This window comes from Protopterus annectens, chromosome 11.part0, assembly GCF_019279795.1.
Source record: "Protopterus annectens isolate FY-2018-M chromosome 11.part0, PAN1.0, whole genome shotgun sequence".
NCBI lineage: Eukaryota > Metazoa > Chordata > Ceratodontiformes > Protopteridae > Protopterus > Protopterus annectens.
Window position 1 is genome coordinate 1,121,178,288 of NC_056745.1, and position 16,883 is coordinate 1,121,195,170.

The 16,883-nt window shown below is 41.2% G+C and overlaps 1 protein-coding gene across 1 annotated transcript in view; it reads left to right on the forward strand.

The window, feature by feature from the left end:
- Positions 1-16,883, forward strand: part of KDM5A (lysine demethylase 5A) — a 2,605,143-nt gene that overhangs the window by 1,968,065 nt on the left and 620,195 nt on the right. Inside the window, exon 21 of the mRNA XM_044088480.1 lies at positions 14,875-15,054. Coding sequence (XP_043944415.1) covers positions 14,875-15,054 — 180 coding nt within the window. The remainder of the gene's footprint in view (positions 1-14,874; positions 15,055-16,883) is intronic.

Here is a 16,883-nt window from a genome sequence, read left to right on the forward strand (position 1 = left end):
CAAGCCCTCCACCAGTGACAGCATGATCTGTGGCTACATGTGCTGCCCTTTGTCGTGCAACATTTATCATGTTGGTTGCCCGGTGTCAAACCTGCTCATATGTCCTGCCTGCTGGTCTGTGCCATTCACATCACAGACAAAGTCTTCCCACAATGCAGCCCACTGTTCCCTGCTTTGCCTCCCCCTGGATGGTAAGATGTGATGATGTTGCCTTAGTCCTTGCAGTATAATTTCATTCTCTGCATTTGAGAAGGGTGCACGACATCTACTGTATATAATTCCTGAAAGACAACATAAGGGGAACACATTACAGGATCACATATGTGGACTTGCACTATGTACAGATGCAACAAGGCCAAAATGACTGACACTATGACACTAACCACTGCCTGCTTACTCATGGCATACTCCACAGTGTGCAAACAAAATGTGTGGATACAACTGAGATGGTAGCAATAGTTAGGTATTCCCGTGTGTGCCATGACAGCTACAGATGTATTATCGTACACCCAACACTCAGGTCTACTGTGTTAACCCCTCGATAATATGTCATACGAACAATACCAGAAAAATAGCAGTGTACTATTACAACCACTATAAAGGGACAGTCCAGCGAGACCAGTGTGTCACAGTGACAAAAGACAATGCACCCTTGATGTTTTGTACGTCCTGTGTAGGTGTAAGACAGCATGAGATCACTGACATGTCATTATCACAGGTCTAAGGCAGGCTTAATGCTGTAATCATTATTCCCCATAAGTCTTTTCACCCATCTGCAACCTATTGTACACAAAAAGTTACATACCTGATGGAGTGCGGTACTCCTGTGGTGATAGTATAATTTCAGAAAGGCATGCTCTGTATGAGGAAAGTCTCTTACAGCATGGTTCTCCATAGCCAACTGCTTGTCTTTTAAACATCCTTCACATCAGTAGGTGATTACCTCTAAACCAGTCTGTGGGTCTGAAATGTTAATCACAGCCCACACAGCTGATTTGCACTGTCATCAGTCAATGACATGCAACCACTATAGAATATGTAAGGCCTTCAATGTAGATTAGGGCCCCTTTCTGATATGTTGTGCTGGAAATTACTGGGTGAGGAGACTCCATAGTCACAGAGGGTAGGTCTGCAGCAGACACCTTTACATAGAGATATGTGTGCTACAGGCTGCAGCTACTGCTGCAGGTAATAGACATAGGCAGAGTGTGTGAACACTTTAGAGGACAACAAGAGGTAAGAGTAACTGTGTGAGCTGTGTCAGCCTTGTTGTAGAGTCAGGCCCAGAGTGAGAGTACACTCTGTACTCCAATGAAAATGTGTTTACAATATGTATGTCAGGCAACGGTATCAAAAACAAAAAAAAACAAAAAAAATCCTTGTTGTCCCGCCTCTCCTCGACTAGTGTAGACCAGTATACAGGCTTTGCTGTATTCTGGGCTGTGGTGTAGTTCCTGTGTTGTCCATTGCCTTACTTGGATAGAAGGAAGTTTCTTTACTCACCAGTGGGAGTGGGGAGCCTTGAGCAGCCTATCTGTCCCTGAAGGAGTGACCTCAGCACAAGAGCTTGTAGTAATTGGTTGTTTGGACCATTTCTGGCTCTTTTGAAGTTCCCTGTTTAAAATCCGCATTTGCATGGCTTTGCGAGCTTGTGCGCATAGCACAGCGCCGGTTAAACAAGGTTAAACTTTTTCTGGCTCCGCCAAGTCTGCTCTTCAAATTTTCCCTTAAGAAAGCTCTACTCTTATAATAATCAGTCTACTCGCTTTATTATAAGCCTAGCACTTGTTCTCAAAACCTCTCTTCTAAGTAAGCACTCGCTAACTAAAGTAAGCACTACATCCACCTACCACCCCTTCCCTTAAAGGCACAGCACTCCCTTATAATATTCTAGCATGTCGAGTGGTAGATTACTAGCATCCTCTCCGGTTCAGCTGGTTAATGTGGGAATCTTGAGACAATGCTACAATTGTCTCATGTACACAGACAACCCTCTCCTCCTCCCAACAAACACAAATACATGTGAGAGATGCAACTATATAGCCAAACTGGAGGCTGAACTCTCTCAACTCAGGACTGGCAAGACCAGACAAGAGGAGAACGTAACCACACACACACCAAACCCAGTCCCACATAGACCTACCACAACTGCAGACCAAACACATAATAACACAAAGACATACTCGGAGGCTCTAACAAAAAACTTACCAAAACAACAGAGGCTCCCAAAGCAGACACCCAAAAATCCACCACCTCAAAACATAACACATGCAACACATACTTCAATAAATCAGTGTGTCAAACAATCTCAGTCCTTAAGGCCAAACACCATGCCTGATACACTAGTAATAGGTGACTCTATAGTCAGACACATTGATGTTCCTCTTACCAGGCTGAACAAGGAGAGGGTAACTGTAAGCTGCCTATCGGGAGGTAGGATCCGCCACATAACACACGCACTCAGGTCACTCCAAAGCAAGTACAAATATGACTCCGTCATTGTCCATGCCAGCGTGAATGACCTGAGACGTACCTCCCTGGACTACATGAAAAGAAACAGAGGAGCTCTCTGATTATGTAGCCTAGGCTGGTATGACCCTGACCCTGAGCAGCATCTTGCCCTCACCAAGAATGATGCCACAATACAAAGACAAGATGATCAGCTTTAATAATTGGCTCAAATACTGGTGTCATTCTAGGGGGATCCAGTGTCTGTCTGCTTGGGATGACATGCTGGACAAGCCAGGCTGCTTCGCAAGGGACAGCTTGCATCTGTCACCACTGGGCTTCGGATATTGGCTAAGGCTCTTGCCACCCCCATAGTGCCTTTTTTAGGCAAGGCTCAAAAGACAAACCCACCTCCTTAGAAAACAAAAATGGAAAAAAAATAAGGGTAATGCTGCTCAACGCCAGAAGTCTAAATCTCAAGATGCAGGCTCTCGAAGCACTCCTCAGTATGGAGAACATCGATGTATGTGCAGTAACTGAAACCTGGTTCAAGGCTCCTGAGAGCACCCCAGCGCTACCAGGCTATACCTCGTATCATGCTTTTCGGCCTCAAAACTCAGGCCAAACCAAAAAGGGAGGGGGAGTGTCCATATTCATCAAGGACACCCACACCTCCAGGTTAGTGGCAACACATGAAGCATCAGAGACCATCCAGGTGCAACTAACCGTAGGCAAAACTGCTATACAACTGGTAGCATGTTACAGACCACCCTCCCAATCTCAGGAACCCCATTCAGCCTTCCTGAAGACATTGGAGGATATGAATGTCTCACCAAACACCATCATATTGGGAGACTTCAACTACCCTAATATAGACTGGGTGCATTATTCTAGCCCAAACACCCTAGCCCAAAGGTTCCTGGAATTCATAAATTCAAATGCAATGGAACAGCTAGTCACCTCTCCCACAAGGGGAGATAATATACTAGACCTGATCATCACAAACATGGGGACAATGTGCTCCACATCGGAAGTATACCCCTCACCAGTGAGATCTGACCACAAACTAATCACCCTGGATATACATATCCCACCTCCACCGCCAACACAAAAGACTACAGTGAAAAACTTCTCAAAAGCCGACTTTACACTTCTTAAAACTGAGATGGTATCCTTTAAGCCCACTGGGCCAGTGGAAACCACATCCCACAATGCAGAATCCTTCACAAATGCTTTCTATGGACATCTCCAAGAATGCATGGATCATGCAATCCCAAATAAAACCAAGACCCTCTCCACCAAGGGCAGGCGTCCTGTCTGGTGGACCCCAGCCATAAACAAATTGTATAACAAAAGAAGGAAGCTACTGCACGACAGAGCAAAATCCCATAAAGAGAAGGCATCTCTGACCAGCACTAGTAGAAAGCTACGTTCTCTCATAAAGACATCCAAGGCCAACTTTGAGAGAAAAACCGCTATGGACACTAAAGATAACCACAAGGCCTTCTTCTGCTATGTTAGAAACCTGGGCGGAAACCTTCAGATATGTTCAGAGTTAGTTCACAATGACAAAAAATACACTGAACCCACAGATATTGCCAACATCCTGGCAGACAGGTTCAGTGCAAATTTCTCCCCTCCCTCACCCCCAAAAGAAGAAATACTTATCAGAGCTGAATGTAACCTCCCTGTCATCTCAGATGTCCAGGTGAGAACCGCCCTCAGCAAAGCTAAAAACACAGCATCAATGGGACCTGATGGTATCCCGGGTTGCGTGCTACGTGAACTCCAAAAGGAGCTAAACCCGCACATAAAAATGCTGTTTAACCTTAGCCTTACTACAGGATATGTACCTGAACACTGGCGTACAGCAACAGTAGTCCCACTCCACAAAGGAGGCACCTCTACAGACCCTGGTAACTACCGCCCCATAAGCTTAACCAGCCTGGTCTGCAATGCTATGGAAAGAATCATTATGGAACTCATAAACAGAGACATTGGGGACTTACAGACACTTGATCCTACCCAGTTCGGCTTTGTAAAGGGCAGATCCTGCCTTTTGAACCTGGTTGACTTTTTCGAAACAGTCACTAGAGCCATTGACGAGGGCAAGGCAGTCCATACAGCCTACCTGGACTTGGCTAAAGCTTTCGACACAATACCCCACTCTGGCATCATAGACAAGCTCAACAGCTTAAATGTAAATCCATATGTCACAAGATGGGTTGCAAACTGGCTAAAGGATAGAACCCATAAAGTCAAAATCGCTGGAGCCATGTCAGACTCAAAGCCAGTCACAAGTGGTGTCCCACAAGGCTCTGTCCTGGGACCCCTCTTGTTCGGCATTTATTTCTCAGATGTGAAAGCAAACATGGGAGGGTTGTGGCTGACAAAGTTTGCAGATGACTGCAAACTAGGCGCTATAGTCGATACACCAGCTGACACATACATCTTACAGAAAGGCCTCACTGAAATGGACAACTGGTGCCGGAGTCATGGCTTTAAACTAAATGCCAAAAAATGTATAGTCATCCCCTTTGGGAAAAACAAAGTACCCACAAATTATCACATAGACAGTAACCCACTGAGTACGGAAAAAGTAATCAGAGACCTGGGGACCCAAGTCAATAGTGACCTCTCATTTGACACCCACGTTGCCAAAGTGGTTAGAAAGACTTTCTACCTTGCCCACCTTATCATGAAGGGATTCACATCCAGATCAAAGGAGGTCATTGTACCCCTATACTCCTCCCTTATGAGGCCCATGATTGAGTACAATGCCCCATTTGGTATGTACCTCACCCCGCACTTGCAACAGCTAGAGAGACCCCAAAAGTACCTCACCAAGAGGATCAAGGGTCTCCAACATATGTCATATGCTGCCAGACTAAAGAAACTCCAGCTCTATTCAGTAGCATACCACCTACTCAGAGGTGATCTGTGCCTGACGTACAAGGCCATGTCCAATCAGGAATTGATGGACATGCTCCACCTCAAAAAATCCAAATCCATCAGAACCACGAGAGCTAAAGATTTAAACCTCAGCACAAATATGAATAGGACATGCTGGAGGGACAGATTCATAACTCAGAGGCTTCCCATACTCTGGAACAGAATCCCAGTTCATGTTAGGCAGAGCCCCTCACTGACTCTCTTCAAGAGAAATCTTGACGAGTGGATGGGAGATCGTAGGTTTACCCCAGGGGTCATCTCTGTGTCACTACTAGACAGAGGCACACTAAACTAATTCTATTATGTAAGGGATTCCTCACTGTGTCACTACTAGACAGAGGCACAGTATTCTAAATCTATTCTGTACACTTTTGTACCATTACATGGGGTGGCAAAAGCCACATCACTATGGCTAGGCTTATAAATGCCCCAGGGCAGATAGCCTAGTACTAAACTATGAAACTAAACTATGAAACTACGCAACATGTTTGGTGTGTCCTGGGGCAAGATGGAATATATATATATATATATATATATATATATATATATATATATATATATATATATATATATATGTGTGTGTGTGTGTGTGTGTACGTGTGTGAATATGTCCACAATTTGGTCAACTGCCAGGCCCTGTATTACAGTCTGGTAGTAGTTTGCAATGTGGATGAGGGCAGTCGTCGTTACAAGTAGGGACTTCAAATGTGGATGTTCTTTGTTCAGCTGTGGTAATCTGCACGTCGACTCTGAAACGATTGTGTGGTGCAGTCTGATATTCGTGGCGCTCATTTGCAATACCTGAGTTGACATTCTCTGTGAGTGCATATTACTGCATGACATGACAATTTATGCGTATATACATTTGCTATAGGTATAATGTTGTGTGTTCCTATCTGCAGGCCTGTGACTTCCATTAGTTAAAAGCAGTCAATTCATTTGACATGCATTGTGTGGATATAGAGTGCATTAATTGCTGGCTTCACAGTACTGAAAATTCAGTGTTACACACCACTGGATTTGAACCCAGGACTGTGTGTGGCAAAAATGTACTGTTTATGAGGCATTTAACAGACTGAGCTACTGAGTCGCTGCGGCAGCAGGTGTATTTGCAAGGCATATGTGCACACCTACAGGCTGTGACAATCGTGTTCTACATCGATCATTATGTGCAAGGCTTTATATGGATGTATTTCTGCACCAGGGTCCCAGTTGCATATGTATTTTGCCATTAATGGTTTAGCAGGTATATTTCTACATGTTGCTCATAAAAGGGCACTTGCTATCAGAGGCATCACTTACATCCATTATTATGTCTTTGGCTTTGTAGTGGTGTACTCTTGCACCAGAGTCCCAGGTACACTCCCATTTTTTCCATTAATTTTATTCAAGTTTGCGTGGCACACAGCTACGATGAAACGCACTTAATGACTATAACTGGCAATTAGTATGTTTTTTTAAAGCACCTGGTTTAAGTAAGAGTGGTGCGGTGTGGCAGGTTAATGCAGTGGTCTGCAGGTTCGAAACATAGAACAGGCGTTTATTTTGTAAATGTGTAATAGAATTTTAAGGACACATATAATCAATATAGCTGTATTTAGCTGAGCTTAGCAAAGCTGCGTGGAGCGCCACGTAGCATCATGCTAAATAAATATAAAAAAAAAAATTGGCGAGATAGAAAAGTGGTGAAATGAGGTGTAACCAGTGGAAAAACATAGTTGAAGGCAGGTGGGGATGTGCAGGAAGGTGCAAGGAAGAACTATAGCTATCCATTTCTTGTACAGCAACAACTGTGCACTTTGCCAGAATTTGTACGTGAATTTGAACTCTCACCCCCAGAGAGAGGGGTGAAGACAACATAACTGCGTTGTCAAACCAATTGGACGAAATTGCATGTGTCCAGTGGACATGTGGGCAAAATGGAGAGCTATGTAAGGACCTATATATATATATATATATATATATATATATATATATATATATATATAATTTTTTTTTTTTTTTTGGGGATAGGTGCCCATGTGTTTTTTTTTCTTTTTTTTATTTATTTATTTATTATTAAGGTGAGAGTGGAATGTTGGGGAAGGGAAATAGGTACATGTGGAGGAGGTAAGTTGGGTAGGTGAGGATGCATTTGAAGATGGACAAGACAGCAGACAGGGGCAGTGTGGGACACATGAGGGGGTGAACACCTTGGATATGGAGGGTATTGTGGAATCCAAGTCCCATGTGCCTCCACAAGGCAACAACATGACTCACATCCCCACCCATTGGGGCTGTTGGCACAGCTCCTTCACTGCCCCAAGGGTGGCAGTGGTGGAGGCTGAACAGTGGGGCAAGACTGTCCCACCAGGTCAGCCAGCATACCCTCAATCCAGCCCATGTGGCAGTCAAACCCATGGTAGACTATCCTGTGCACCAAGACCAACTGCTCAGCTGGTTGACAACTCCCCCTCCATCACCACTCCCAGAGGGGGGCCCATTCACATCCCGTGGGGCAGTACTACTCGACACTTCAGGTAGTGCAGGGGATGCAGAGGGGGCACCACCGGTCTGGGTCCCTAGACTTGCTGGGACCTGGTACTACTGCCGGTTGAGGCAAGGTAGGGGGATCAGCCTGATCCGACCTACCTTAATGTGCTGTGTTAAATAAGGTATAGCAATAAGTTATGCTTAGTAATAACCAAACTGTTGTTAGTATTAACAGAATGGAACATCATGTTAATTAATCTGTGTATATATATATATATATATATATATATATATATATATATATATATATATATTCATGTATATTATGTGTAACACCACATGAAATAACTTAACAGTCAGTATGGTAACACCATGCCCATAAGAATTAAAGCATACAGCCAACAAAACATTTTAACAAAATATGACAAAATGTTAACATTGCACCAGAGTAACACATAACAATAATCAGCCACATTTTCCAAAATATAGCCAGTTTAACAAATTAAGTTAATATTAAATCATAATAATACATAATCAGTAAATGAAATAAGGGGTGGGGAGAGGCAGAAAAACATTCCATTAGTGACATTGCAGATTATATCCCTGAAAACACTGATAATATGTACTGTACAGTTGTTTAGTGTCAGTTTTTGGTACAGTGACTTCCATTCTCCTGTAGCACGTACATACCTCCCAAGCTGGTAGCGTGGGTCAGTGTGGGCCAAGCAATGACAACTGCAGGTACACAAATACACAGAGCAGTTTCACATAATGTGGACTTGTATAACTACCAAGATGTTCTGTAAGTGGATTTGGTAATACGTTGCATTCCAGGTAGTCTCTCTAGTAATCCTGTGACAGATGGATTACGCAGTTTTAATTACAGTACAGAAAACCGTGACACTTGAGAGGCATGTTTGTGTACAGTACATAAACTAGACGGCTGTTATGGCTTAGTTGGCAGGCATGGGAATAGAACCCAATAGCTGTGACTGCAGGGGACATCTGCAAATAATGTAATAATTGACTACAGCAACTTAGTACAGACATACAAGGAATACAGCCATACTGGAAGTAGGCAGATTTATTTATGATTAAGCAGTGCTGATGTACACCTTATTGGTACTGATTTTAAAATTCTAAAAAATCTAAACACAGTATCTGCTCATAACATGGGCTACCTCACCCATATTTTATTCCTGGGTAGAGAGTAAATGTTAGCATTATGTGACTGAGAGTGGGCTGGAGATGACATTAAACAATACTATGACTTGAACAGTACAAGTTACAGGATATTCTTTTTGCATTCTAGACCTATTATGGTGTTATAATTGACTGCAGTGACAGTAGAACACACATGCATGAAATGCAACTGTAATGCATATATTAAAACAGCTTTATTTTAGAATCAACAGTGCTGGTGAATACTTTTTATTGGTATTGCTTTGAAATATCTGAGAAGTCCACACACGATATCTGTCGATGGAATGGGCTATCTCACCCATATACCTTTATTACCTGGAGTAGGAGGAACAGAGAGCATTATGTGACTGATATTACCTGGACACAGCCTTGGACAGTACTGTGTGTTAAGCAATACAGTTTGCAGGCTATTAGTTCTGCATTGTACAGATATTACAGTGTTACACTTGACTGCAGCAACCTTACCATAGACAGTCAATGCATACAGCTGTACCGCAATGGTTATGACAACACAATCCTGCTGTGCACCATTGTGCTTATTGTTATTGTTTTATTGGTTTAGTGATCTACAGTTGTTATTGTTCATTTATTGCACTACAGCTCTAATTGCCCATTTATTGCACTACAGTTGTATGTGCCAATTTATTGCACTACAGTTTTTCTTGTGTATACTTTATTGCAGTAAATGCTTTACTCTGTCTTGCTTATTGCACTACAGTTAGCATAATAAATCCATACTTACCGCACTCAGAGCAGCCGGAACAGGCGCCCTGCATGGGACTCAACATTGCGAGCCCTCTCAGCTCCAGCTGTTGGGAGAGGAGCACACCATTGTGCATACAGTTTTGCAGACATTGAGCTTGCATTTTGGCAAGACAGTGAAAACATACTTGTTGGGCATTCCCATCTCTTGCTTCTTGAACCCAGGTATCCAAGGTTCTCCTCTTTCTCCTTTTCAGGTCATCATAATGGTGATGACCCTGCTCATCTGTGCAAGGGATACCAGTGAGTTCCCTGGCCAACTGATCCCAGGAGTCCACCTTACACTCTGAGCCCTAGAAACTGTCCTGCATCAGCCTGGATTCATGGTTCTTTACCAGGAGCCTAACCATGACCCTGAACTCGTGAATGCCCCACTTTTGGGCCTGAAAGCATGTATCTTCACCAGCACTGCTTGCTATGTGAACAATCGACTGAACTCCAATGAATGGTGCAGAATTTCTGCCTATTGCGCTTAATATAGGCTGTTTTCCTGCCCTTACACATCATTGAGCAACATTCAAAAAAGTGCCACATTGCTTTCTATTTTTAGATGTCTGGCAGGTGTCTGCTATGTATGTGTAAGCGGTGCTCTGCTCTGAGGCGCTGCGCACCATGCAAACAGCAATTACAAAAAAAAATTACAACAGAAAAAAGAAATAATTATGATAATTGATTACATCCGTTTTCTATTTTTAGAGGTGTAGCAGGTGTTAGCTGTCTATATGTAAGTGCAGGTTGGCATTGCTGCTCTGCGCACCTTGTAAACATGCAGAAAATATAAAAAAAAAATAAAATAAAAAACATACAACTTGTATATTACAATGGCGGGCTGCATTACAGGGAGCTTCACCCTATACTTAACATTTGACCAGGCATCCACAAGCACGGGTAGCCTCTACACACCTCCCTACACTGATTCAATATCCCTGTTCATATGCTGTCCCTCGGCAGTGCACCATCATTAATATGCATAGCATGCTGCCAAGGGGGGACCATGGCCGTGTACACAGATACATTCCATTTAGGCTCTTCATGGTGCTTACATGGAGTTTATTAAATCCTGGGGTTAGTGTCTTATTTTCTTCTTTGTTATACATAATGTTTACTGTACCTGCTTCTCTTTCTGATCTGTATTGCTCATCTTATATTTTTAATTTCAAACTGTCACAATGTATTTAATTGTAATTTTAGTGCTGTCTGTGAAACATTTTCTTCTAGGTTGTGCCTGAAATTATTTAGCTGTGATCAGTTCATTATCTCTTTAAACAGATATAAATAAATAAAATATAATAACATTATGGAGAAGGCTTCAGACTTCTGATAATGCTTAAAGTTTGGCCATAAAATTCCTCCATAGGAGACACACAAGCTTTGCACTGTATGCCTGCTGCCAGAGCACCTGCAAGTTCAGTGCAAAATATGTAAGTACAAACCATGTCGGTCCTTGGATAGCTCAGTAAATTCTGAAAAATTAAACCCTGAGCCAACCCATTATTTTTACATGATAGGCTGCCATTTGGAGTTTGCAACAAAAATTGCAAGACCCCTGCACAAAGGCTAATTTTGCTCAAGATACAAGTCATAGGCCTTCAGCACAACTTACACTAGCCTCCATAATATTAAAAACACTGGGTACAATGGCAGTAGGTTCATCTCACCAGATATCACAAGAGTGCTAGAGTGTACACGCCGTATATATAATAGTCCTAGTCCACCCAGTCACACCATTTTCCCATCCATTCACAGTTTGCACTTCATCTAAAGTGGGATATTTGATCCCCTCTTGATATGAGCATTCCATCCTGTTGTATTTCATTGTCTGTCATCCATGAATGCTCTTTGAGGTTCGGGGCAGTACAAAGGAAGGACAGTCCAAGGAATGTGGTTATAGCTGGGGATTATGGCCCAACAATTGAAATGGATGAAGAGGATGGTATCTAATACCAATATTATATATTTACTATAAAGATGGATCCTTATTGTCTCTCTCCTTTCATCTCAGCAACCCTCTCACCATTCCCCCATCCATATTATGACATTCCTTCCTGGGTAGAATTGGTAGGCCAACACCCAAAGTCTTTTTCCATGTTACGTCAGTACCATAATATCTGATGGAGCAAACTCTATCTATGGGGAAGTAGGAGAGCATTGCATTATGGGAGAGGGGGTTATTCAAGCACAGGGGAAGTATTTGTGTGGAAGAGTTGCTGGTTTGGCTCCAACACAAGGGTGGATAACGTAATAGTTGAGATAGATGGAGAGGGACATAAGAATCCATCATTTTGGTAAGTACATTACTTTTGTTTATTATGCTGTAGACCCTCCGGATGGATGGTCTTGATTCCAATGCTTAAGACACACAAGATTAGGGATTATTCTAGAAGTGCATGAAACATGTTGGATGAAGAGTTCCAACTTGTTCTGCATGAAGCACATTGGATGAAGGGTTATTGTGCTGGTGCTTGAGATTCAGTAGATGAGGAGTTCTTGTTCAGGTGCTCAGAACATACTGGATATGAAGGATTCTATTGCATGTGCTTGAAATACCTTAGATGAAAGGTTCTAGTACATGAGACGCATTGGATGAGAGGTTTATAGATCTGGTGATAAGAACAAACTGGATGAGAGTTTATAATTTTGCAGCTTGAAGCATTAGATGACAGGTTTTAGTTCCAATGCATAGGATACTTTGGATGAAATGTGCATGATGCACATTGATGAGATGTTCTGATTTTGATGCATTAGATAAGGGAAGAGTTTATCCATTATACCTAAAGCATTTACAAGCAACTTCTTTGAATAGGTGCTTAGGAAGGGATTTCATAAACATGGTAAGAGCATCTTGAAGCCTTGCTTCAGCTAGTAGTTTGTTCCAGATATCTGGGATTGTTTGTAAGAAGACTGTTTCACCCATAACTGTTTTAAATGGGGAACAGTTGAATGACATTAATCTTTTCTGGGAATTCCTTAGGGAGTAAGACTGTTCCATGATTGGGAGTTTTCCTTTCTTTTTTTTTGGGGGGGGGGGGCAGTAGCCATCATTTGCAATTTTGTATAGTAAGGAGTATAGAAAGTTAGTGGACCTCTCCATAATGTGTAGTCAATTTAGGACATTTTGAAGGTTGCAGTGTTGTACTTGGGTGTCAGGAAGTAGGGCAGATCTGGCAGTTTTGTTCTCATTGACTTAAAGTCTTTGAGTAGTATCATCGGAGTGAAAAGAGAGTACAGGAAGGCAGTATTCTAATTTAGGAAGAAGGACATGTTTGGCCACTGCTTTGAGAGCAGTAGGTGATAGTAGATGTGTTATCCTGTAGCAGAATTTTAGTTGCGAGAAGACTGTAATTATGAATGTAAGTTGTAAAGCTGTATGTAGAGCCAAGGGTATATTTGAATGTATTTCTCATGGAGAGGGTTGTTGACCACTAGAATGGACTATTAGAATGCAGTGGTGGAGTGGGGATCCACAAAGGCATTCAGAAGCAAACAAGCCAGGTGGGAAAAGTGTGGGGAAGAAGGAAAAGGTGAATGGGGAGGGTTAAATGTTACATGCATTTAAAGTGTATCTAGAGAAATATACAAGGAGCAGTTGCATTTCTATTTTGGGTGGGCAGTGGCTGTTATATTACCATGGGTGTGAAAAGTAGAGCTGTAAACATTACCCTCTCTGTTTTGCGCAATACTAATAAAGACCTCTGTTGAAATACTGCATTCATTTATAAAGACTGTATGAATGGATGCCATCAGGTTGATTGACTTTGTCAGAGGATAGTTACTTAGGTGGTAGGTAGGGTTTTGGATGTTGGAATATGAGGAGACACTGGGAATACGAATGGGGATATGGCGTGTAAGAAAAGGCTCAGAAAACTTGAAATGGGTGCACTAAGTGAGGGAAAAGAGTGGATAAAATTTAGATGCTGTATCATCAGGGGAATAGGTAGGTTATGTAGGACTGAACAAGAGAAATGGAGAAAGGCAATATTGTGGATGTCAGCAGATGGGAATTCACTTTAAGACCAACTTCAGGAAGTATTACTTTGCTGATGAGGTAGTGGTGTCTTGGAATGTTTTTCTTGGGAGCCCTACTGTTTGCCTGTGGACATCAAACCTAGAAGTTCACTGGTATCCTGTCATGCCAGACAAACTCAGAGAAGAGTGACAAGGTGAGTGTTACATTTTCCTCACTTTCTCCTCCTCCTCCTGGTTTATGTCATGTTGTTGTGTCTTTCGGCTTTTCCCGGGTAGGGGTCGCCACAGCGGAACTCCGGTCCGCTAATGATTGGAAGAAGATTTTTACATGCCGAGTTGCCAGCCCTGACACACAACTTTCAACGAAGGTACGCCCATTCACGCATGTCTCCCCACAGATGACGCTCTGGCTGAGAATCGAACCGGACAGCGTTTTACTGTGAGGCGACCTTCTGGAGCTTATATATATTAATACATATATATATATATATATATATATATATATATATATATATATATATGTTTTACTGTGAGGCGACCTTCTGGAGCTTATATATATTAATATATATATATATATATATATATATATATATATATATATATATATATGTAGCTTGGGAGTGTGAGTGCAGAGAATCCTGCATTTTTTTCCTGTTTTGTGATCTTGGGAGTATGTCTGTTTCAGTTTTTACTAGTGATCGAAGGTTTCATTTGTTTTGTTGTAAAATAATCACATCAGTTAAGTGACATGCATTTATTCACAGTAGACCTATTTTGCTGAGGAATGTTATAAAATGTAACAGAACAAAGCAGTTTAAGGGATCCTACAATATGTGGAAGAAAAGATGAAGGGCAGGTCAGCCACACTGGGCTTGCTACAGTTGCAGGCAGACTTGGTGTATGTGTGTGTTTTGTGTTAATTTTTTTTGAAATGTATAAATGCTTTTTTTTTAATTTTCCAGTTACTAGAGACAAAGATAATCCTTGAACTGCATTTAAATACATGCTGCAGGCAACCATGCTAAAAATAATTTTAAGAAATATTAAGTCGATAATATGTTCTGTTTCTAGAATGGTACCAACTATGCATACCTGGAACAACTGGAAAATCTGCTGGTCAGAGGACGCACAGTCTCTGTACGCTTAGATTGTCTACCGCAAGTAGAAACTCAGGTAGCTGCAGCACGAGCATGGAGAGAGAGAACTGGCAGAACATTTTTGAAAAAGAATTCTACTTATACACTACTACAGGTGAGCATTTACTGTATGTTTGAATTTTATTTAACCATACTTCATTGTGAAATACCTACGCTATTTCAAAACAATTTACTGACATTGTATGACCTACTTTTATTTTTGAAATGTGTAACTAAGTAAACTTAGCTGGCTGATTTTTCCTTTCCAAAGCACACTCATTATTAGCAGAACCAAGTAAAATCCACTGACACCCCCCACTGCACCCCAACTCCTGGAGCAAAAATAGTTTTGGAATAGAGGAAGGCTCAGTGCAGTAACTTAAATGTCATTGATTTAGCTTTTTAACTGGTAAACATTTTCAGAAACTCTTTCTCAGTGGAATGTTTTTTAGACACCTTTATTAAATTATTACTTAAGACATAAGCAAACATACATTAACAGAAAAGAAAACAAACCATATTAACATTTTTCCCATTTACATACCTTATAAATCATGTATCTTTTCTTTCTTTGTAACGATGATTAGTCCAACATTACATAAATTGCTGAATGTATACCTTCCCTTAAACCCCACTCCTTCTTCACCTGAACATTATTCTGCATGCACTGTTCCCACAATTTCAATTTATTTATATGTATTTTTTTCTCATTTGCTTTTCCAAAGATCCATCTTCCAGTTCATTTATCTTTTTTATTACTTGTTTTCCATTTTCTAGTAATTGCTTTTCTGGCAGCCAACAAAATTAAACTTAACAAGGCCTTACTGTGTCCAGGCAAGTCAAATCCTGTCCCAGTTCTTAGTTACAGCTATTTATTAACCCAGTATTTCTGACAGAGTACTCTTTTGGAAATTTTTAAAATCTGCTAACTAATTACACTCCCAAAAATATGTTCCCAGTTAGCTCTTTCCTCCCCATCACATCTCCTACATTTGCTATCTACCTGAGGCAAAATTCTATGCAGTCTGCTTAGAGTATAAAAATACCAATGCAAACACTTCCAAGCAAAAATCCTAAACCTTCTGAACTTTGTTACATCCTTTTGACTTGTAAATATGTCCTCCCTTCATTGTCTTGTAAATTGCTTTCCCAGTTTGTCTTCCCATTCTTTTCTAACCCCTCCTATTGATTCTTACAGTCATTTATGCCGTACAGATTGTCCCTTTTTTAACAGTAACTTTTCTTCTAGATTTGACTAAAACCTCTACCAGAGCAGGTCTTTCACTTAGAACTCCCCTATCCCTTTCTCTTTGCTTCTACTCTAATGTCAGTATGTGGTAGGGAGAGCAGTTTCTAAACTGTAGTTCATACTTACTGGCCTCATCTTCTCTGCTACCAATACCTCTGTAATTATATGCTCCCAGTACCTTGGTTCCTTTGCCTGTTTTCTCCAGTAAATCCCAGCTCTCTCTAGTCTATTTTCTGTACCCCTACTTGCAGTCATCCCTATTGACAAAGTCTTCTTTCTCTATTCCTGTGTTGGCTTAGTTTTTTGGAATACTTTCTGCAACTTTATCAATATAATATTCTATATGGTTCTTCTCATTCTTTTTAAGGATCTGCATCCAAAGTCCCTCTCTCTCTTTGTTTCTTGAACTCCTCCCAGCTTCATCATCATCCATTTCCACTTTAAAGTGCGTGTATTCTGTGAATTTAGTAGACGTGACCATCAGCTTCAAGGCTGGGTGGATAAGTCCCTTACTGGGGTAAAACTTCTACTTTTTTCATTTTCTGAGGAAAACTGTTTTGTTTCTGCATAATATGTGTGTTTATTCTGAGAAACTAACTTTGTTTGGACTGCCATTCTGTTTGAATGAATTTTACTTATGGGAATGCTTGTGTAAACTTTTTGTATAAAATTATTTTTACACACACATTGTTGTA